At 46.9% G+C, this 14,057-nt stretch overlaps 3 protein-coding genes across 3 annotated transcripts, besides 2 other annotated features; 2 read left to right on the top strand and 1 right to left on the bottom strand.

Moving 5' to 3' along the window:
* Positions 1–844: 844 nt before the first annotated feature.
* Positions 845–2,847, top strand: FPSE_09681 (uncharacterized protein; the record flags this gene model as incomplete). The annotated part of the gene is made up of 3 exons (XM_009262798.1): positions 845–922; positions 1,171–1,294; positions 1,577–2,847. 3 exons carry the CDS (start codon positions 845–847, stop codon positions 2,845–2,847), a joined length of 1,473 nt encoding a protein of 490 aa, XP_009261073.1.
* Positions 973–1,019: a microsatellite.
* Positions 2,848–3,784: 937 nt separating the features above from the next.
* Positions 3,785–6,562, top strand: FPSE_09682 (uncharacterized protein; the record flags this gene model as incomplete). Its single annotated transcript, XM_009262799.1, has 5 exons — positions 3,785–3,850; positions 3,896–4,036; positions 4,085–4,166; positions 4,214–6,306; positions 6,356–6,562. The coding sequence occupies 5 exons, from the start codon at positions 3,785–3,787 to the stop codon at positions 6,560–6,562; spliced, it is 2,589 nt and encodes an 862-aa protein (XP_009261074.1).
* A 178-nt stretch (positions 6,563–6,740) lies between these two features.
* FPSE_09683 (uncharacterized protein) lies at positions 6,741–9,053 on the bottom strand (the record flags this gene model as incomplete). Its single annotated transcript, XM_009262800.1, has 1 exon — positions 6,741–9,053. One exon carries the CDS (start codon positions 9,051–9,053, stop codon positions 6,741–6,743), a length of 2,313 nt encoding a protein of 770 aa, XP_009261075.1.
* A 3,388-nt stretch (positions 9,054–12,441) lies between these two features.
* Positions 12,442–12,466: a microsatellite.
* Positions 12,467–14,057: the final 1,591 nt, after the last annotated feature.

Raw genomic sequence — 14,057 nt, 5'->3', positions numbered from 1 at the left:
TTAAAAAAAAGCAGAATCCCAACATGGGTGGGCTGAACTCGTGAAGGCCTCAGATTCAGCCCATGTCCACTGATTATTGGCTTGTGAATGGTTCAAGTCCAACTAAGGCAACCTCCCTGGCTCAATACGAATGGCGATGCTGCGGCTAACATGGAATAAAAAGAGGCATTTTAATCTGACACAGTGTGATGGAGTTGAAACATGGGGACAATTCTCATTCCACCTACTGTAGGTGCTGCAGTATCGCGATCGGATGGGACGGCTGAGACGGTTAATGTACATACCTAGACCCTAGGAACTCAAGGACTCTAACACTAGGACTGGAACATGGGGAAATCAACGAGTGAATTTCCGCCGAATTTCTTGACTGATTCATGGCGTGCAGGGCACTGCAGTTGGATGGACGGGCCGGAGGGCATATACGTAGGCAGACTGGTAGGCAAACTGAGACAAAGAGTTGGGAACTAACAAATTAGAGATGCATGTGTTGTACAATGTATGCGCAGCGCCGATGATTTGCACCTCCTATTCGGAAGGATTCGTTGCCCTCTTTTTTCTTCTCTTTCAAACATCCTCGTCAGCTGCAAGAATTCGGGACATGAGACTGGCTTGTTGTCGTGGTCGTGGTATGGGATGGGAATTGGAACAAGAGTCCACGGTTTTAGTACCCGTAGATAGACGGTGATTGGCAGGTTCTTCAGCAGGTCAACAGGGCGGAATGTCAACTCGGCCAATAGAGAGTTTAGCTGCAGGGGCATTGCCAGTTGTTTACGGGAAGAGGGATACGCTAACTTCCAAGCCTGCCTGCGCCAGCGACAGCATGTTACAACACAAAGAAAAAAAGATGGCGACAAGAACAATGACGTTCAGATGGGGCATGAGGGTGAAAAGATGGGGAAAAGAGGATAGTAGGGCGTTTCATGTGAGGCTTGCGTGGTCAATTTGAGTCCTTACAGTCCCTAGGCACCTACATGCGGTGCTGTGATGTGCCGTGATGTGCTTTTGCTGTGCTGTACAGTCCCCATGCCGTACAGGATGAACGGTGGAGGCTTAGTCCTAAATTGTGGCATTTTGGACTGTCGCAGGATGCGCCAGAGACATCCGGCCAGTCCCAATAAGCCCTAGCACGAAAAAAATGTGACTCATTGCCCGACCCTGGCTGATCCAAAGGGCGCGTTTTTGGTTGTCTGGCTGGAGTACTGCGGTACTTGGCAACGCAAAGCATCGGCTAACGTGGAAACAGACCAATCTGAGGCAATAATTGTTAGTGTTAACCTCAGGCCCGCTATTCTGGGTTTGTACCTTCCCGCCGTGAGCGCACAAGCCCTCCTTCTCTTTGCTGCCTGAGAATACAAATTGTCCCCATCTCCCGTCCTGAGGCTTTCTTTTTTTCCCCTTCTTCCTTTCCTCACCCCAAACTTTTATACAAACACAATTACATCAAGATAACAAAGCCTAAGGCGCATCAAGATGTTCTAAACAACCCCCCTTCCCCGTTGTTCCCCCCAATCCTCAGTCAAAATTACGTCTCAGGACTCTAACAGATCAATCCCCACTCTTCAACCAACCCGTTCAGCTCACCTCACGGTCGACCTGAACTTCAGCACTGCTTTGAATAGCTTCGGCTCCAGTTCCCTCACAACCGCCAACATTTCAGGCCAAGACTTCCCAGTCTTCACCACGGATCCCCAATCACCATGGCTTCTCTCCACCAGTCCCAGCCTGCCGGCACAATCCGCGCAACAACAGTTACACAGTCCCGAATCACCGCATCAGGACTTTGTCTTGTTCGATCAGCTCCCTAATCGCCATACAACAACATCGCTGCAACATCAGCGTCGTCACTCGTCTCATCTGCAAAACCGTTACCAACAACAGCCTGCATCCCCTGCTGTTCAGAATCAGCGAGTAGCCCAGTTGCTCCAGGCTTTTGGTCGTCCTTCGTCTACTGTTAACAACAACCGCCCCACGAACCAGTTTTACGCTTCTTCGGCCCCTTCGTCATCTACCACATTGAACAAGCAGAACCGTGCTGCTCGACCCCCCGTACCTCTATTCTCCCAGAGTACAGGTGGCGTCCCGCAACAAACCGCAAAGATGATGAACGCTGCAGGTTGGTACCCCCTTAATATAATATCTACTAGTCCCACAAGCTCACCATCTGATTCAGACGTCGAACTCGAAGAGTTCACTGCCTTCGAGGGCGGGGCCCACACGGCCTTTTCCTCACCTGCTGTTGCCTCAGTCTTTGACTTCAACAGCAGTGCGTCTAGCTCTATTGCCAACTTGGCGACTATCTCGCCTCAGGACCTTCTTGTCCAAGAACCTTTCATGTCTGCCCCCAACTCGTCAGCCCTCACGGCTTTGACTTCTCCATCCATCTACAACGAGTCTCCGGACTTTGACCAGTATGATGTGTCACCCAACTTTGGCAATGCCGAGTTTGACGCACCGGGTGGAGAATGGTTTTCTTTGTTCCCTTCGGAACCCTCGGCTGTTCCTCAGCTGAGCGTTGAGACCTCCCCTGAGATGAAGTCTGACGAGTTGGACTCTGATTCTCAGTCTCCTCCCCTGAACCGTCGCAAGTCGGGTACATCGCCATCCACTCGCCACTCTTCTGTGGCTGGTGTTAACGCCCGCAAGCGAGACAAGCCTCTGCCTCCCATCATCATCGATGATCCCAGCGACATCGTTGCCATGAAGCGTGCTCGCAACACTCTTGCCGCACGAAAGTCTCGGGAGCGCAAGGCGATGAAGATGGATGAATTGGAAGACAAGATTGCCAAGTTGGAAGAAGAGCGTGATCACTGGAAGAGGATCGCTCTTGCGCAATCAGGTGTGCAATAATGGATTAAAAGTGGAATTACTTTCTTTCGCCAATATCGGGATACCGTTGGTTTCTTTTTTACGAGTTTGTAATCAGGTTTCATTGATTCCTATCAGTCAAATTGTCAGTCGAATTGTTATTCAAATTGTTATTGAAAATAATTGTCCATCACATGTGAATGTCGAGAGTTTCTGGTCCCTATACTTGTAACTGCTAGTCTTATATCGATGCGTCAAGTCCACTGTCCGCCGGTTTGTTGACCTTGATACTCTGAGGTCTTAAAACGATATACTTAGTTATCTAAGTATACATTGCTCTCATTCTACTTGACGTATCTGTAGATCAACAAAATGATACTGTATCATCAAAACTGTAAATCACCATCAGGGGGTGTTAGATGGAGTTGAGGTGGCCAAACTGCACAGCCCAGTAGGGCTGACCAATGCCATATCTTGAGCGTTGTCTAATTGATCTACTGTTTATCAATGTAAGATTGAGATCACCAATTAAAGCACCTACTTTAATTAGGTAGCTTAGTCAAATCACACATAAAGCGCAGACAGTCAGCTTGACGTATTGTGTTACACTGCATCTATCGCCATCGGCCAAGCCGAGATAAACTTGATCCGCACTGCCTTGTAGTGGCTACAGAACTAAGCCTTGAAATAAGCATATTTATTCTCACTAGCAGTTAGTCTAGCTTATTGGTTCAATATGCTAGACATGATCTCTTGGCAAGACATTTATCATCTTTAATCATAACCCGCGCGGCCGATCATGTAATCCTTGGAAGACTATAGAGCTGGATGTTTGCATTGATCTTTCAATTGGATACATTTCCAATGCATTGGGCGACTGTTATCTTGACTTGGATATATCAAGATCCAGGGCCCGTCGGCACCTTTCGTCTCAACAACGTAGCTCTCTAGTATCAATGACCATCAATATTCTGTCCTCATGGCAAGCCAAACACTAAAGTCGGAGGCTCTAGTGAGTGCTCCGAATGTCGAGTCCAACGGAAGAGTCAGTATTTCTATTTGTGTCTTGTGTCAATCTAACAACCTATAGTCCCGCGATGATTCACTTCCCAGTTCGCAAGAGGCATACGAGATTGAGGGAAGATTTGAGAAGGATCTTGACGTTACTCAAGATGATTTACTTGAAGCAAGGGAGATTGCCGCAACCTTGTCTCTTGAAGATGTGCACAAAGTGAGAATGTTGAATCTCTTTTCTCAACTTGCAGACTGACATGTGTAGACGATGAGCAAAGTATACAAGCTTCACAAGAGAGACCCCAACTTTCCTCTCTCAGTCATTCAAAAGATTGAATACTTTCTAAGTATATTAACCTATATGCACCTAACGACACACACTCACATACTGCAGACCAGGATGACATCTTGAAACATCCTGAACGACACAAGGCACTGATCCAAGAGATAAAGATCGAGGCAGCATTGATTACGCACAACTCACCATATGCTGAAGTCCGCGCCGTTGTCGATAACCACGATGACCCAAACATGCCCTGCTCCACGATACGCGCCTGGTTCATAGGTATCATATTCTCCTGCGCTGTATCTTTTATCAACAGCTTCTTTGAGATCCGCCAACCCATGATCGGCGTCGGTCTGGCTGTACCGCAACTCCTAGCATACCCTTTTGGAAAGTTCCTCGAGAAGACTCTGCCCGATATTGGTTTCACTCTCTTCGGTGTGCGGCATAGTCTCAATCCTGGAAGGTTCACCAAGAAGGAACATATGCTGATTACTATCATGTCGAGTATCTCGATGGGAACGCCCTATACGAATTACATTATCTGGATCCAGTATCTTCCGCAATACTTTAACCAACCCTACGCCATGAACATGGGATATCAGATCTTGCTTGGTCTTTCTAGCAAGTTTATCGGTTATGGACTTGCTGGGATTTGCAGACGCTTCCTCGTCTACCCTACCTATTGTCTGTGGCCTACGACATTGGTCTGCATAGCTCTCAACACAGCACTACACGACGAAGGAGATGTCCCTGTGCTTGGACCCTTCAAGAAGATCTGGAACCTATCTCGCTTTAGGTTTTTCAGCTTAGCATTTGGCGCAATGTTTATTTACTTCTGGCTGCCGAATTATCTCTTTGCCGGTCTAAGTTGGTTCAGCTGGATGACTTGGATATCCCCCAAAAACCGTGACTTGGCCAATGTCACAGGGGGACATACTGGCCTCGGACTCAATCCCTTCCCAACGTTTGACTGGAACATAGTTACACTGGGCTGTGATCCTCTCATGGTGCCCTTCTTTACAACCTTCAATCTATTCTGCGGCGCACTGCTGACCTGCTTCGTCATATTGGGCGTTTACTACGGGAATGGCTACCATACTGCTTATCTTCCTATCAACTCGAATCGGGTATTTGATCACTTTGGGGGGTTGTATAATGTATCTGCCATCATTGACGAGCGTGGTATTTTTGACGCTGAAAAGTATGAAGCCTACTCACCTGCGTTTCTGTCAGCTGCACACATCAGCTCGTACATGTTCTTATTCTCTCTTTATACAGCCGCTTTTACATATGGTGTGCTATATCACCACCGAACAATCGCCATTGGGTTCAAAGGATTGGTCAACAGTTTCCGCCCGTTAAAGAAGAATGAGGTCGAAGATGAGCAAGTGTCGGATGCGCACAATCGCCTAATGAAAAATTATCGCGAAGTTCCTGAGTGGTGGTATCTGGTCTGTCTCGCGATAGCCTTTATCGTAGGTGTCGTCGGTGTTTCTCAGTGGCCGACACATACAACACCAGCAGTCGTGCCTTTCGGTGTCATCCTGAGTCTGATATTTGTCGTCCCTGTTGGGATCATATCAGCCACCACAGGAATTGGCGTCTCACTCAACGTCTTGTCCGAGTTCCTCGGCGGCGCCTTTGTCGAGGGCAACGCCATTGCCATGTGTTTCTTCAAAGCCTTTGGATACAGCACTTGTGCTCAGGCAGTATACTTCAGCGCAGACCTGAAACTGGCACACTATCTCAAGATACCACCGCGTTTTACCTTTTGGGCACAGATGGTCCCAACGCTTGTATCGACACTTATATCTGTTGGTGTTTTGCAGTATCAGATACGCTTGGAAGGTGTGTGTACACAGGATGCTCCATATCGATTCATGTGTCCTGGTTTGAACAACTTCTTTGCTGCTGCTGTGCTTTGGGGAACTATTGGACCCAAGAAGCTGTTTGGCCCCGGGGGTCAATATGTCGAGGCCTTGGTAGGCTTTCCGGTTGGAGTGGTCGTCGTTCTTCTTTTTTGGTGGCTTGGGAAGAGATACCCAAACATCAAGTTTATACGAAGCATCCACCCAGTTGTTTTCCTTGCGGGAGGGATGCTCTGGGCACCGTATAATCTTAGCTATATCTGGCCTGCTGTGCCGATTGGTTGGCTTTCCTGGATTTATATTAAGAAGCGATATCTCGCATTTTGGGCAAAGGTATGTCTTCTGGACAAGAGGTCGGTTCGAGTGCTAATGTTTTTCTCAGTATAATTATATCCTCTCTGCCGCTTTCTCGGTGGGTATCGCCATATCGGCGCTGGTTATCTTCTTTGCTTTGCAATATCACGATATCAACCTTGACTGGTGGGGTAATAGAGTGCCATACGAGGGATGTGATGGGACTCAGTCTTGCTTTCTCAAGATCCTCGCCGAGAATGAGTATTTTGGTCCCCGGATAGGAGATTTTAAGTGAAAGCGACTGGGTTTAAGCACTATGAGACGTCGATCACTGAGACATTGCGCGGAATAGGATCTTGACATTCAAAAGTAAACCGTAAAAGAGTATATGTTCTAATGATAAACCGGTATATGAAAGATACAAAACGCCATGGCTAAACAAAATAAAAACTAGTTAAAAATGCCAAACTCATCTAATAACCGCATTCATATCCAGGTGGAGCGACACAATCTGGGTTAAAGCAAGACATATCATACCACCTCCACGCCGTATCATCTCCGGCATCACGAACCTGAGGTCCATCGAGCAGCTTGCAGTAAGGTTTGTTATAATCAGACTCCTTGTAGCCGTAGACAACAGCCTTGCATCCCTTCATCTGACCACAGCTCTCTCCACATGCCTCGACGCTGTCTGCATCACCGTTTCCGAGAACATTGGCTTTCTTACCACCACCGAGACCAGTGTTGCCGCACTTTGAGGGACTGGGAGGGTTCTCGACGAGAGTGTAGCGGAAGCAAGTTGGCTTTGGTGGCGGGTAGCCTGATGTTGCTGATGATGTTCCACATGTGGTCTTGGTTGACATGGTTGTTGGGACGGAGTATGGGTTGGATGTGATTGTGGATGATCCTGAGGCGGTTGTTGAGGTAACCTTGGTGCTTGTGGGCTGGGAAGCGGTAGTTGAAGGCGCGGAGCCAGTTGTGGAGGAAGCATCTGAGCTTTGAGAAGTGTTTGATGACTGTGAAGTTGAAGCGCTGGATGTTCCACTAGGTACCGAATAGGGCACTGATGCAGATGTGCTTGCTCCTGTGGAAGTGGTTCCAGTGGACTGTGTGGTAGAACCACTAGTCTGGCTGGAAGTTCCACCAGTAGATGTCGAAGCACCAGTGGTGGAAGACGCAGGTCCAGTTGAAGAACCTGAAGAGATTCCAGAAGTTGTTGAAGTATCAGTCTGGGCAGTCGCAGATCCAGTTGTAGTAGAGCTTCCAGTCTGAGTTGAAGAGCCACCGCTGGACGAAGAGCCTCCGGTAGTAGAGGAGCCACCAGTAGTGGTAGATCCAGAAGATGCAGATCCAGTTGTGGAAACAGTCTGAGTTGTAACAACCGATGAACTGCCAGTAGATGATGAAACACCAGTTATGGAAGTTACAGTCCCGGTTGTAGTAGAACCGCCAGTCTGAGTCGAAGATCCGGCTGTAGACGATGAAGCACCGGTAGTAGAAGATGCTGATCCAGTTGTAGTCTGGGTAGCGACCGAGGAACTACCGGAGTTTGTTGAAGCACTAGGACCATAGGGAATAGAAGTGGTCTGTGAAGACTGTGCCATGGAAGTATCGTTTCCGGTGGTAGAACCAGAAGTGTTTGACCCTGAGGTCTGGGAAGTACCACTGCCGGTGGTCGTCACCGATGTTTGGGTCTGAGTGTTTGTAGTAGTGAAAGTATCATATCCTGTTGTGGTGCTCGCTGTAGCCGAGCTGCTTTGTGTGTTGGTACAAGCCGATCCAGTTGTGGTCTGGGTATTTCCAGTATTTGTAGAGACTGTGTTTGTGGAAAGAGTGTTTGTGGAGAATGTACCTGTAGTGACTGTGTTGGTAGAGATCGTGTTTGTAGAGAGCGTGTTGGTATAAGCTGTTCCAGTCGTGGTGTCGGTTTTCGTAGTGAGAGTGTTTTCAGTGCCGGTAGAGACAGTGTTGGTAGAGGCTGATCCAGTGGTGTCAGTCTTTGCGGTAAGTGTGCTTCCAGTGTTTGTAGAGAGCGTGTTAGTCTCTGTAGTACCAGATCCTGTAGCAGATGTGGTAGCAATAGAGGTCTGTTGGGTTGTGCTGGAAGCACCAGTTTGTGTTGAAGCAGTGTCAGTGCGCTCAGTTGTGGTAGAGCTTCCCTTGGTAGTAACAGAAGTATCCTTTGTTGTCTCAGTGTTGGTAGTGGATTGTGTGTTGGTCATGCCAGAAGTGGACAAAGAAGATATCGTGGAAGAGCCATTGGGTATGGTTGTGGTGCCTGAGGAAGCTGTCCCGGTAGAGAGACCGGTGGTTTTTGAAAGAGTGGTGGAACTGCAGTCTGGGCCATAGCATGGTACAGAAGTAGTTTGAGTGTTTGCAGAAACGAGTGTAGTAGATGAACTGCCAGAGTTGCAGTTCGGGCCGTAGCACGGTATACTACAAGATGGGCCGTAACAAGGAACTGAAGTAGCAGTCGAAACGAGAGTGTTGGAGCTACAGTCTGGGCCATAGCAAAGTGTCGAGGCGGGCTTGGTGTTTGCAGAAACGAATGTGGTAGTGCTACAGCCCGGGCCGTAGCATGGTATAACACAGCCTGGGCCATAGCAAGGCACAGAAGTGACTATTGTAACTGAAGAAGTGACAGTGGTGGTCTTGGAAGAGAGTGACTGGGGTACCGGATAGGTAGAGATAGTGTAACTGGGCGAGCGAGGCTTGCATGGGCCTGCTTGAACCCCAGTAACGCTGTAAGAGGCGATCAAAAGAACGAAAGACTTCGACCAGGCCATTTTGAAAGAAGTGAGTGAATGAATGGCTGAACAAGAGAGTGATGATGATGAGCCAAAAGGACCCCGGTCCCATGAACCATATATACTATTTCTTTCTTTCTATCAAACAACCACGACTCTTTCTTTCTCACTTACACCATACGATCGAATGACTTACATCACACACACACTCTTCTAGAACAAAAAGAAAGAGTCCGCCATTTCATCGCCTTTGACCAAATCCGGCGTCCTCTCAGCGCCCCAGACGTTGGATTCAAACGGCCCTCCCCAATGAGAAACGTCATGACCCCTGACACTAAGTCTATCCTAAGTATGGCCTTCTTTTCTGTTTCAAAACGGTCTGCCCTAAACGCCACGGATCTGTTTTCTGGTGGCGTTAAGTCCTTTAACCGTCTCATCAGAACACAAGAAAGAGAAAACAAAACAGTGGCTTTAAGCTTTTCCAACGGGAACCATGACGCTCTGTGATAAAGTCGGTCAGAATAGTAAGCTAGTGGTCCATGATGAAAGAGCGGTGCCTGGTTCCTGGGATTGCCGTTGCAACCATGCAAGAAAAGAGGCGCCCGCCACTGGGTTGATAACTTTGTTTCCACTTGGGGCTGGTTTTGTTTGGTCTGATGATACTTGGTTGCCTCTATGGACCTTTGTTAGGCAGTTTGGGTAGTCTAGAGCGTCACACGATGGCTGTAGACTTGGATGTGAGTGATGGTTATGACAAGATAGCCGAACATAGTCGGACATGGATGTATACATGAATCATGTACGTGCAGCTGTCACTCGGGATCTGTATCTACATTGCATAATCGTGCATATTCTGACAGGCCGGGGTCTTGAAGCTGTATTGTTGAGATCTTGTGTTCCTGTCGATCGAGCCATGGAAGAAGGAGGTTGCATCTTGTTGGTCTGCTTCCCAAGTCAACAAAGAAACAGCCCCATCCAACTCCCATTGATAGCAGTTCAATAGCAGACTAACAATGACTCTAAACACAAAATGCATACTCTAATAACCCATTATTCTGATTTCTAATGGTGTCCTTGAAAAGTTGACTAGTGTCTAAGGTGCCTTTCTTCCTCATCCCATCTTACCCACAGACTGCCGTGACATCCTCCCCTCCGCATGCAAGACTACTTTAGTTTATGCAAGGCACAGACTGAAGGCGGTAAAAAAGACAATAGTATGCTTTAGTTGCGATCTGCTGTTGCTATCTCTGAACTATCACAGAGTTGAAGGCCGTGATCGAGGCTAGTTTCCGTCCCGACGATCCTGGGGTTTGTCAAATGACTCACATACATTGAATTGATTTGTTTCTTGTTTGTCAGTTGATTTGGTAGGAATGCTGCATGCTTTAAGCGTGATCTTAGTAGCCGAACCGGTGGAGGGTGGTCGATTGTTGGCATGGTGTTGGTGTGGGATGGATATTGTTATGTCACTACCCAATAATAGTAGCACCGTCGTGCCTTGGCGATAGATATTCACAAAGAAACCTGTTTTAAGTTGGCTTTGAATAAATGGTACATTTTTAACTCAATCTATCGAGGTGATGCAAGCTGTCGTCAACGACGGTCTTCACTGTGGTCCGTACTTTCGCCTATCTTTCATAAGAAGCAGTCTTACTTAGACAGTTGATGCGTTAAAGATTGTGCAATATCTTGTTCGAAGATACATGAATGGTTATGTATTCTTGACTTATACCCACTTGTCATGGACATTATTGCATACGATATTTGACTAACATGACTATCATTATGTGTTGAAGCTGAAGTGGGGTGATTTCCAACCCCTGTAGACACTGGATGAAAGATAAAATATGGCCGTTTAAAGATATTCTATAGCCTGGAAAGGAAAGGACCTATTTGTTTGACACAAATTTTGCTTAAGCAACGTGGATTGTTGACACTGAGCCCTTGAACCCAGCCAACACAGGCCTGGGGCTATGCAGTAGCCGCATGATTTATTTCAAGTCAACCCGCATCTAACAAAGACCTTTCTGCATCGTTCGTTTAGTCAACTAGATGGTGTCTGCATGGTTGTCAATTGAGTTAGCGTTTATAATGTATCGGTCTAGGGTAGCCAATAGCGTAAAGATATCGCGAATAAGCATTAAGCATACACTCATAGTAATCTCTGAACCTTAATTGTCATGTGATTCGGGTTTCAGATTGATGCATCCGTATGATATGATACCCTCGAAGGAGGAATGATACGCGGGGGTTTCGTCTCGAGTTACGAGTGCATGAACTCGATGTAGGATCTGAAACTTGAGTACAAATACCGGCATTTTGGAAACCACCAGGAACAGTGCAACATCCGATCTGGTTTCAATATGTGGTTCTCTTATTGATGCCCCTTTGAGGAAGCAGATCGAAGACTGTGTGTTGAGATGGCTGTAAAAGCAGGTGGGTTATATAAAGACAAGCAATAAGAGAAGACTATACGAAAATAACGATAAATTCTTAGGCTACATATCCACTGAAGCTGGTCTACTATTTTCATCAGCCATTGAATCAGTACTGTACCGGTTTTTGTGCAACCCACTTGACAAGGTTACATGATCTACAGACGTCAACTGTACAGTGTATGACACAGACACATACTGACAGAAGCATCGCTCTAGAAACTAGCAGAAAGAATTTGTCAAGCTGAATAACCGCAAACGTCAAGGGAAGATCAAATGATGGACACTGACAGGTCGATCACTCGTATATGGTCCATGGTGGCGGGTGATTCACAACCAATGCGTCAACATTGGAAATCTCAATCTCTCACATGGAAAAAACAGTAAAAATTCTCTGAAAATACCGCGCGTCAAGGCTTGGGTTTGTTTCTCCCAAGGGATATTCAGAGGGTTGAGTGCCCTTTAGTAACATGATTCGTTGAGATTCTCCAATTCTGAAACTGAGGATCGGTTAAAAGTCAAGGAGTGGAGACTCGGCATACGAGAAGGGTTAATGGACGGACAAGAGAAGGATCCGAATAGTGTCTTGTTGTGAATAGAGTTATGTCTTGGTTAATGGGATACTTGATCGTTGAATCAGTTACCCTGATTTGACTGTCTTGACATAACACGGTTTCACTTGGCCTTGTCATGTTTGACGCAAACAATACAATTTATAAGGAATGAGGAATTTGTGACAAAGTGAAACAAAGGATGAGCTAAGAGAAACAAATAGAGTGATGCCATTACATAGCATCATCAATCAACGGCAGAGTTGGGCCTCAACCAACATATTAAGTTCTACTGTAATAAACTGTCAATCATGCAACTAGTCAACAGCACGCACTTGACAGATATTCAGGGACCATCCATCAAGCGACCCCAGATCCAGCCTCAGCCCAACGTTACATGTGTAGTGAGGAGGCTCAACTTGGATTAGAGCTCGGGATGACCTAGGCTAGACTGGACTAGACTAGAGATGACTGCTGTATCCGTAGGTCCAGGTGACATGGAAACAAAAGCTAACCTAGACTGGCCAGAATAGAGAGTAAAATTAGAAATTGATTGTGGCGCAGGCTGTGATCTACAGTTACCATAACTCGTGATTTTCTCCAGTGGTCGGTCTATTGGCAAAAGGGAATGCCAATGGCAATAATGTCCAACTAGCACTGCTACTGTACCAACTTGGATGGATCATGTCAAGCGGAAAAGTGACATCCAGGCGGGTCGTTTTCGGACTGAACCGTTGGTGAATGGAAAAGAACAGACTGAAAGTGAAAGAGATATGGGGAATTTTACTGACTAGCAGTGGGGGAAATAAGATGAAGTTGTTCTGTGCTCGGCTCGACTCTACTAACAGTCGTCCACCAAGATAGTATGGCGCTCTGATAGTGCATTGTTCTGCCAAGACAACAAAGTAATTTGACGTCCAGTTGGTATACGAGGGGACCCAAGGGATTGGTCAAGTTCCTAGTGACATAGGCCAAGAGTTGATCATCTCGTGTTTGGTTTCCTGTCTCTATGGAGATGGCCAACCCAAGAGTCAAAGCTGAGATTGATGCACATACGAACTCGGGACTCCCTTGATGCGTGATACAAACCCAAGACCCTGGGATCTATCTAAGGGATGGGATGGATGAGATTGTCTTGCAGCAACGCAACATGAACACCAGCCCAAAAGTAGCCCAGCTTCCAGGGGTCCAGCCCAGACTAGGCCAAGATAGTGCCGAGATGGTCTGCGCCCCTCGTCTCCTCCGTCTGTCTTTGCCTCTCAATCGGGCCCCCCTGTTCTTCCCCATTTCCCTTATCAGAATTGCCCGTAAGCCATCGGCAAACGTGCCGAGAAACTTCGTCTCTGGACATTGGAGCTATTTTTACGAGAAGATTGGCCAACATTGCTACTCAAGGCTGGTAAGTTTCGTATTTTTGCCATGCTCTGGAATTCCCTCTCCCTTGACTCAGACCCAAGTAGGGTCAGTACGAAACCAGTTGACGAATTCAAGACGGTGCGTGTCAGAAGAGGGTGATCGTCAGGAACTCCTCGTCTCTGACTGGCCGGCTTCTGCATGAGGTAGGGAGTTTCACATTGGAGACTCGTCATGAGATGTTTGGAAACTGTAGACTACGGATATCGTTACTATGAATCTGCAACTGACAATACACATTCAACATGATCTGGTGTGTAATAATTTGCTATACGAAAGGCGAGAGAAAAAAGACGTCATGGCTTAGCACGGTTCGTCTAGACATTATCCACATTGCCACACTTTTCAGCAGATCATCACGGATTATTAACAGAATCCGATTATTATTCGACATGGGTTTGAGTTCTGAATGACCATGTAGCCAAGAAGCTAAGATTGTCTGTACGAATTCGTATCTAGTCCAGTGACTACCAGCCCAAGCGACTGATAGCCAAGCTCAACATATCATTTCGCCAATACGCTTACACGGAAGCAATGTACCTGTACAGTTCTGTCAGTCAGTAATAACACAGAGTAAAGTTTAGGGGAGTTGTGTAACTCTGTGCCAGCCACTGACAGCGACAAGTGGCTTAACCATAAACTGT

This window comes from Fusarium pseudograminearum, chromosome 4 (genome assembly GCF_000303195.2).
Source record: "Fusarium pseudograminearum CS3096 chromosome 4, whole genome shotgun sequence".
Taxonomy (NCBI): Eukaryota; Fungi; Ascomycota; class Sordariomycetes; order Hypocreales; family Nectriaceae; genus Fusarium; species Fusarium pseudograminearum.
This window is presented reverse-complemented; position numbering and strand designations above follow the sequence as displayed.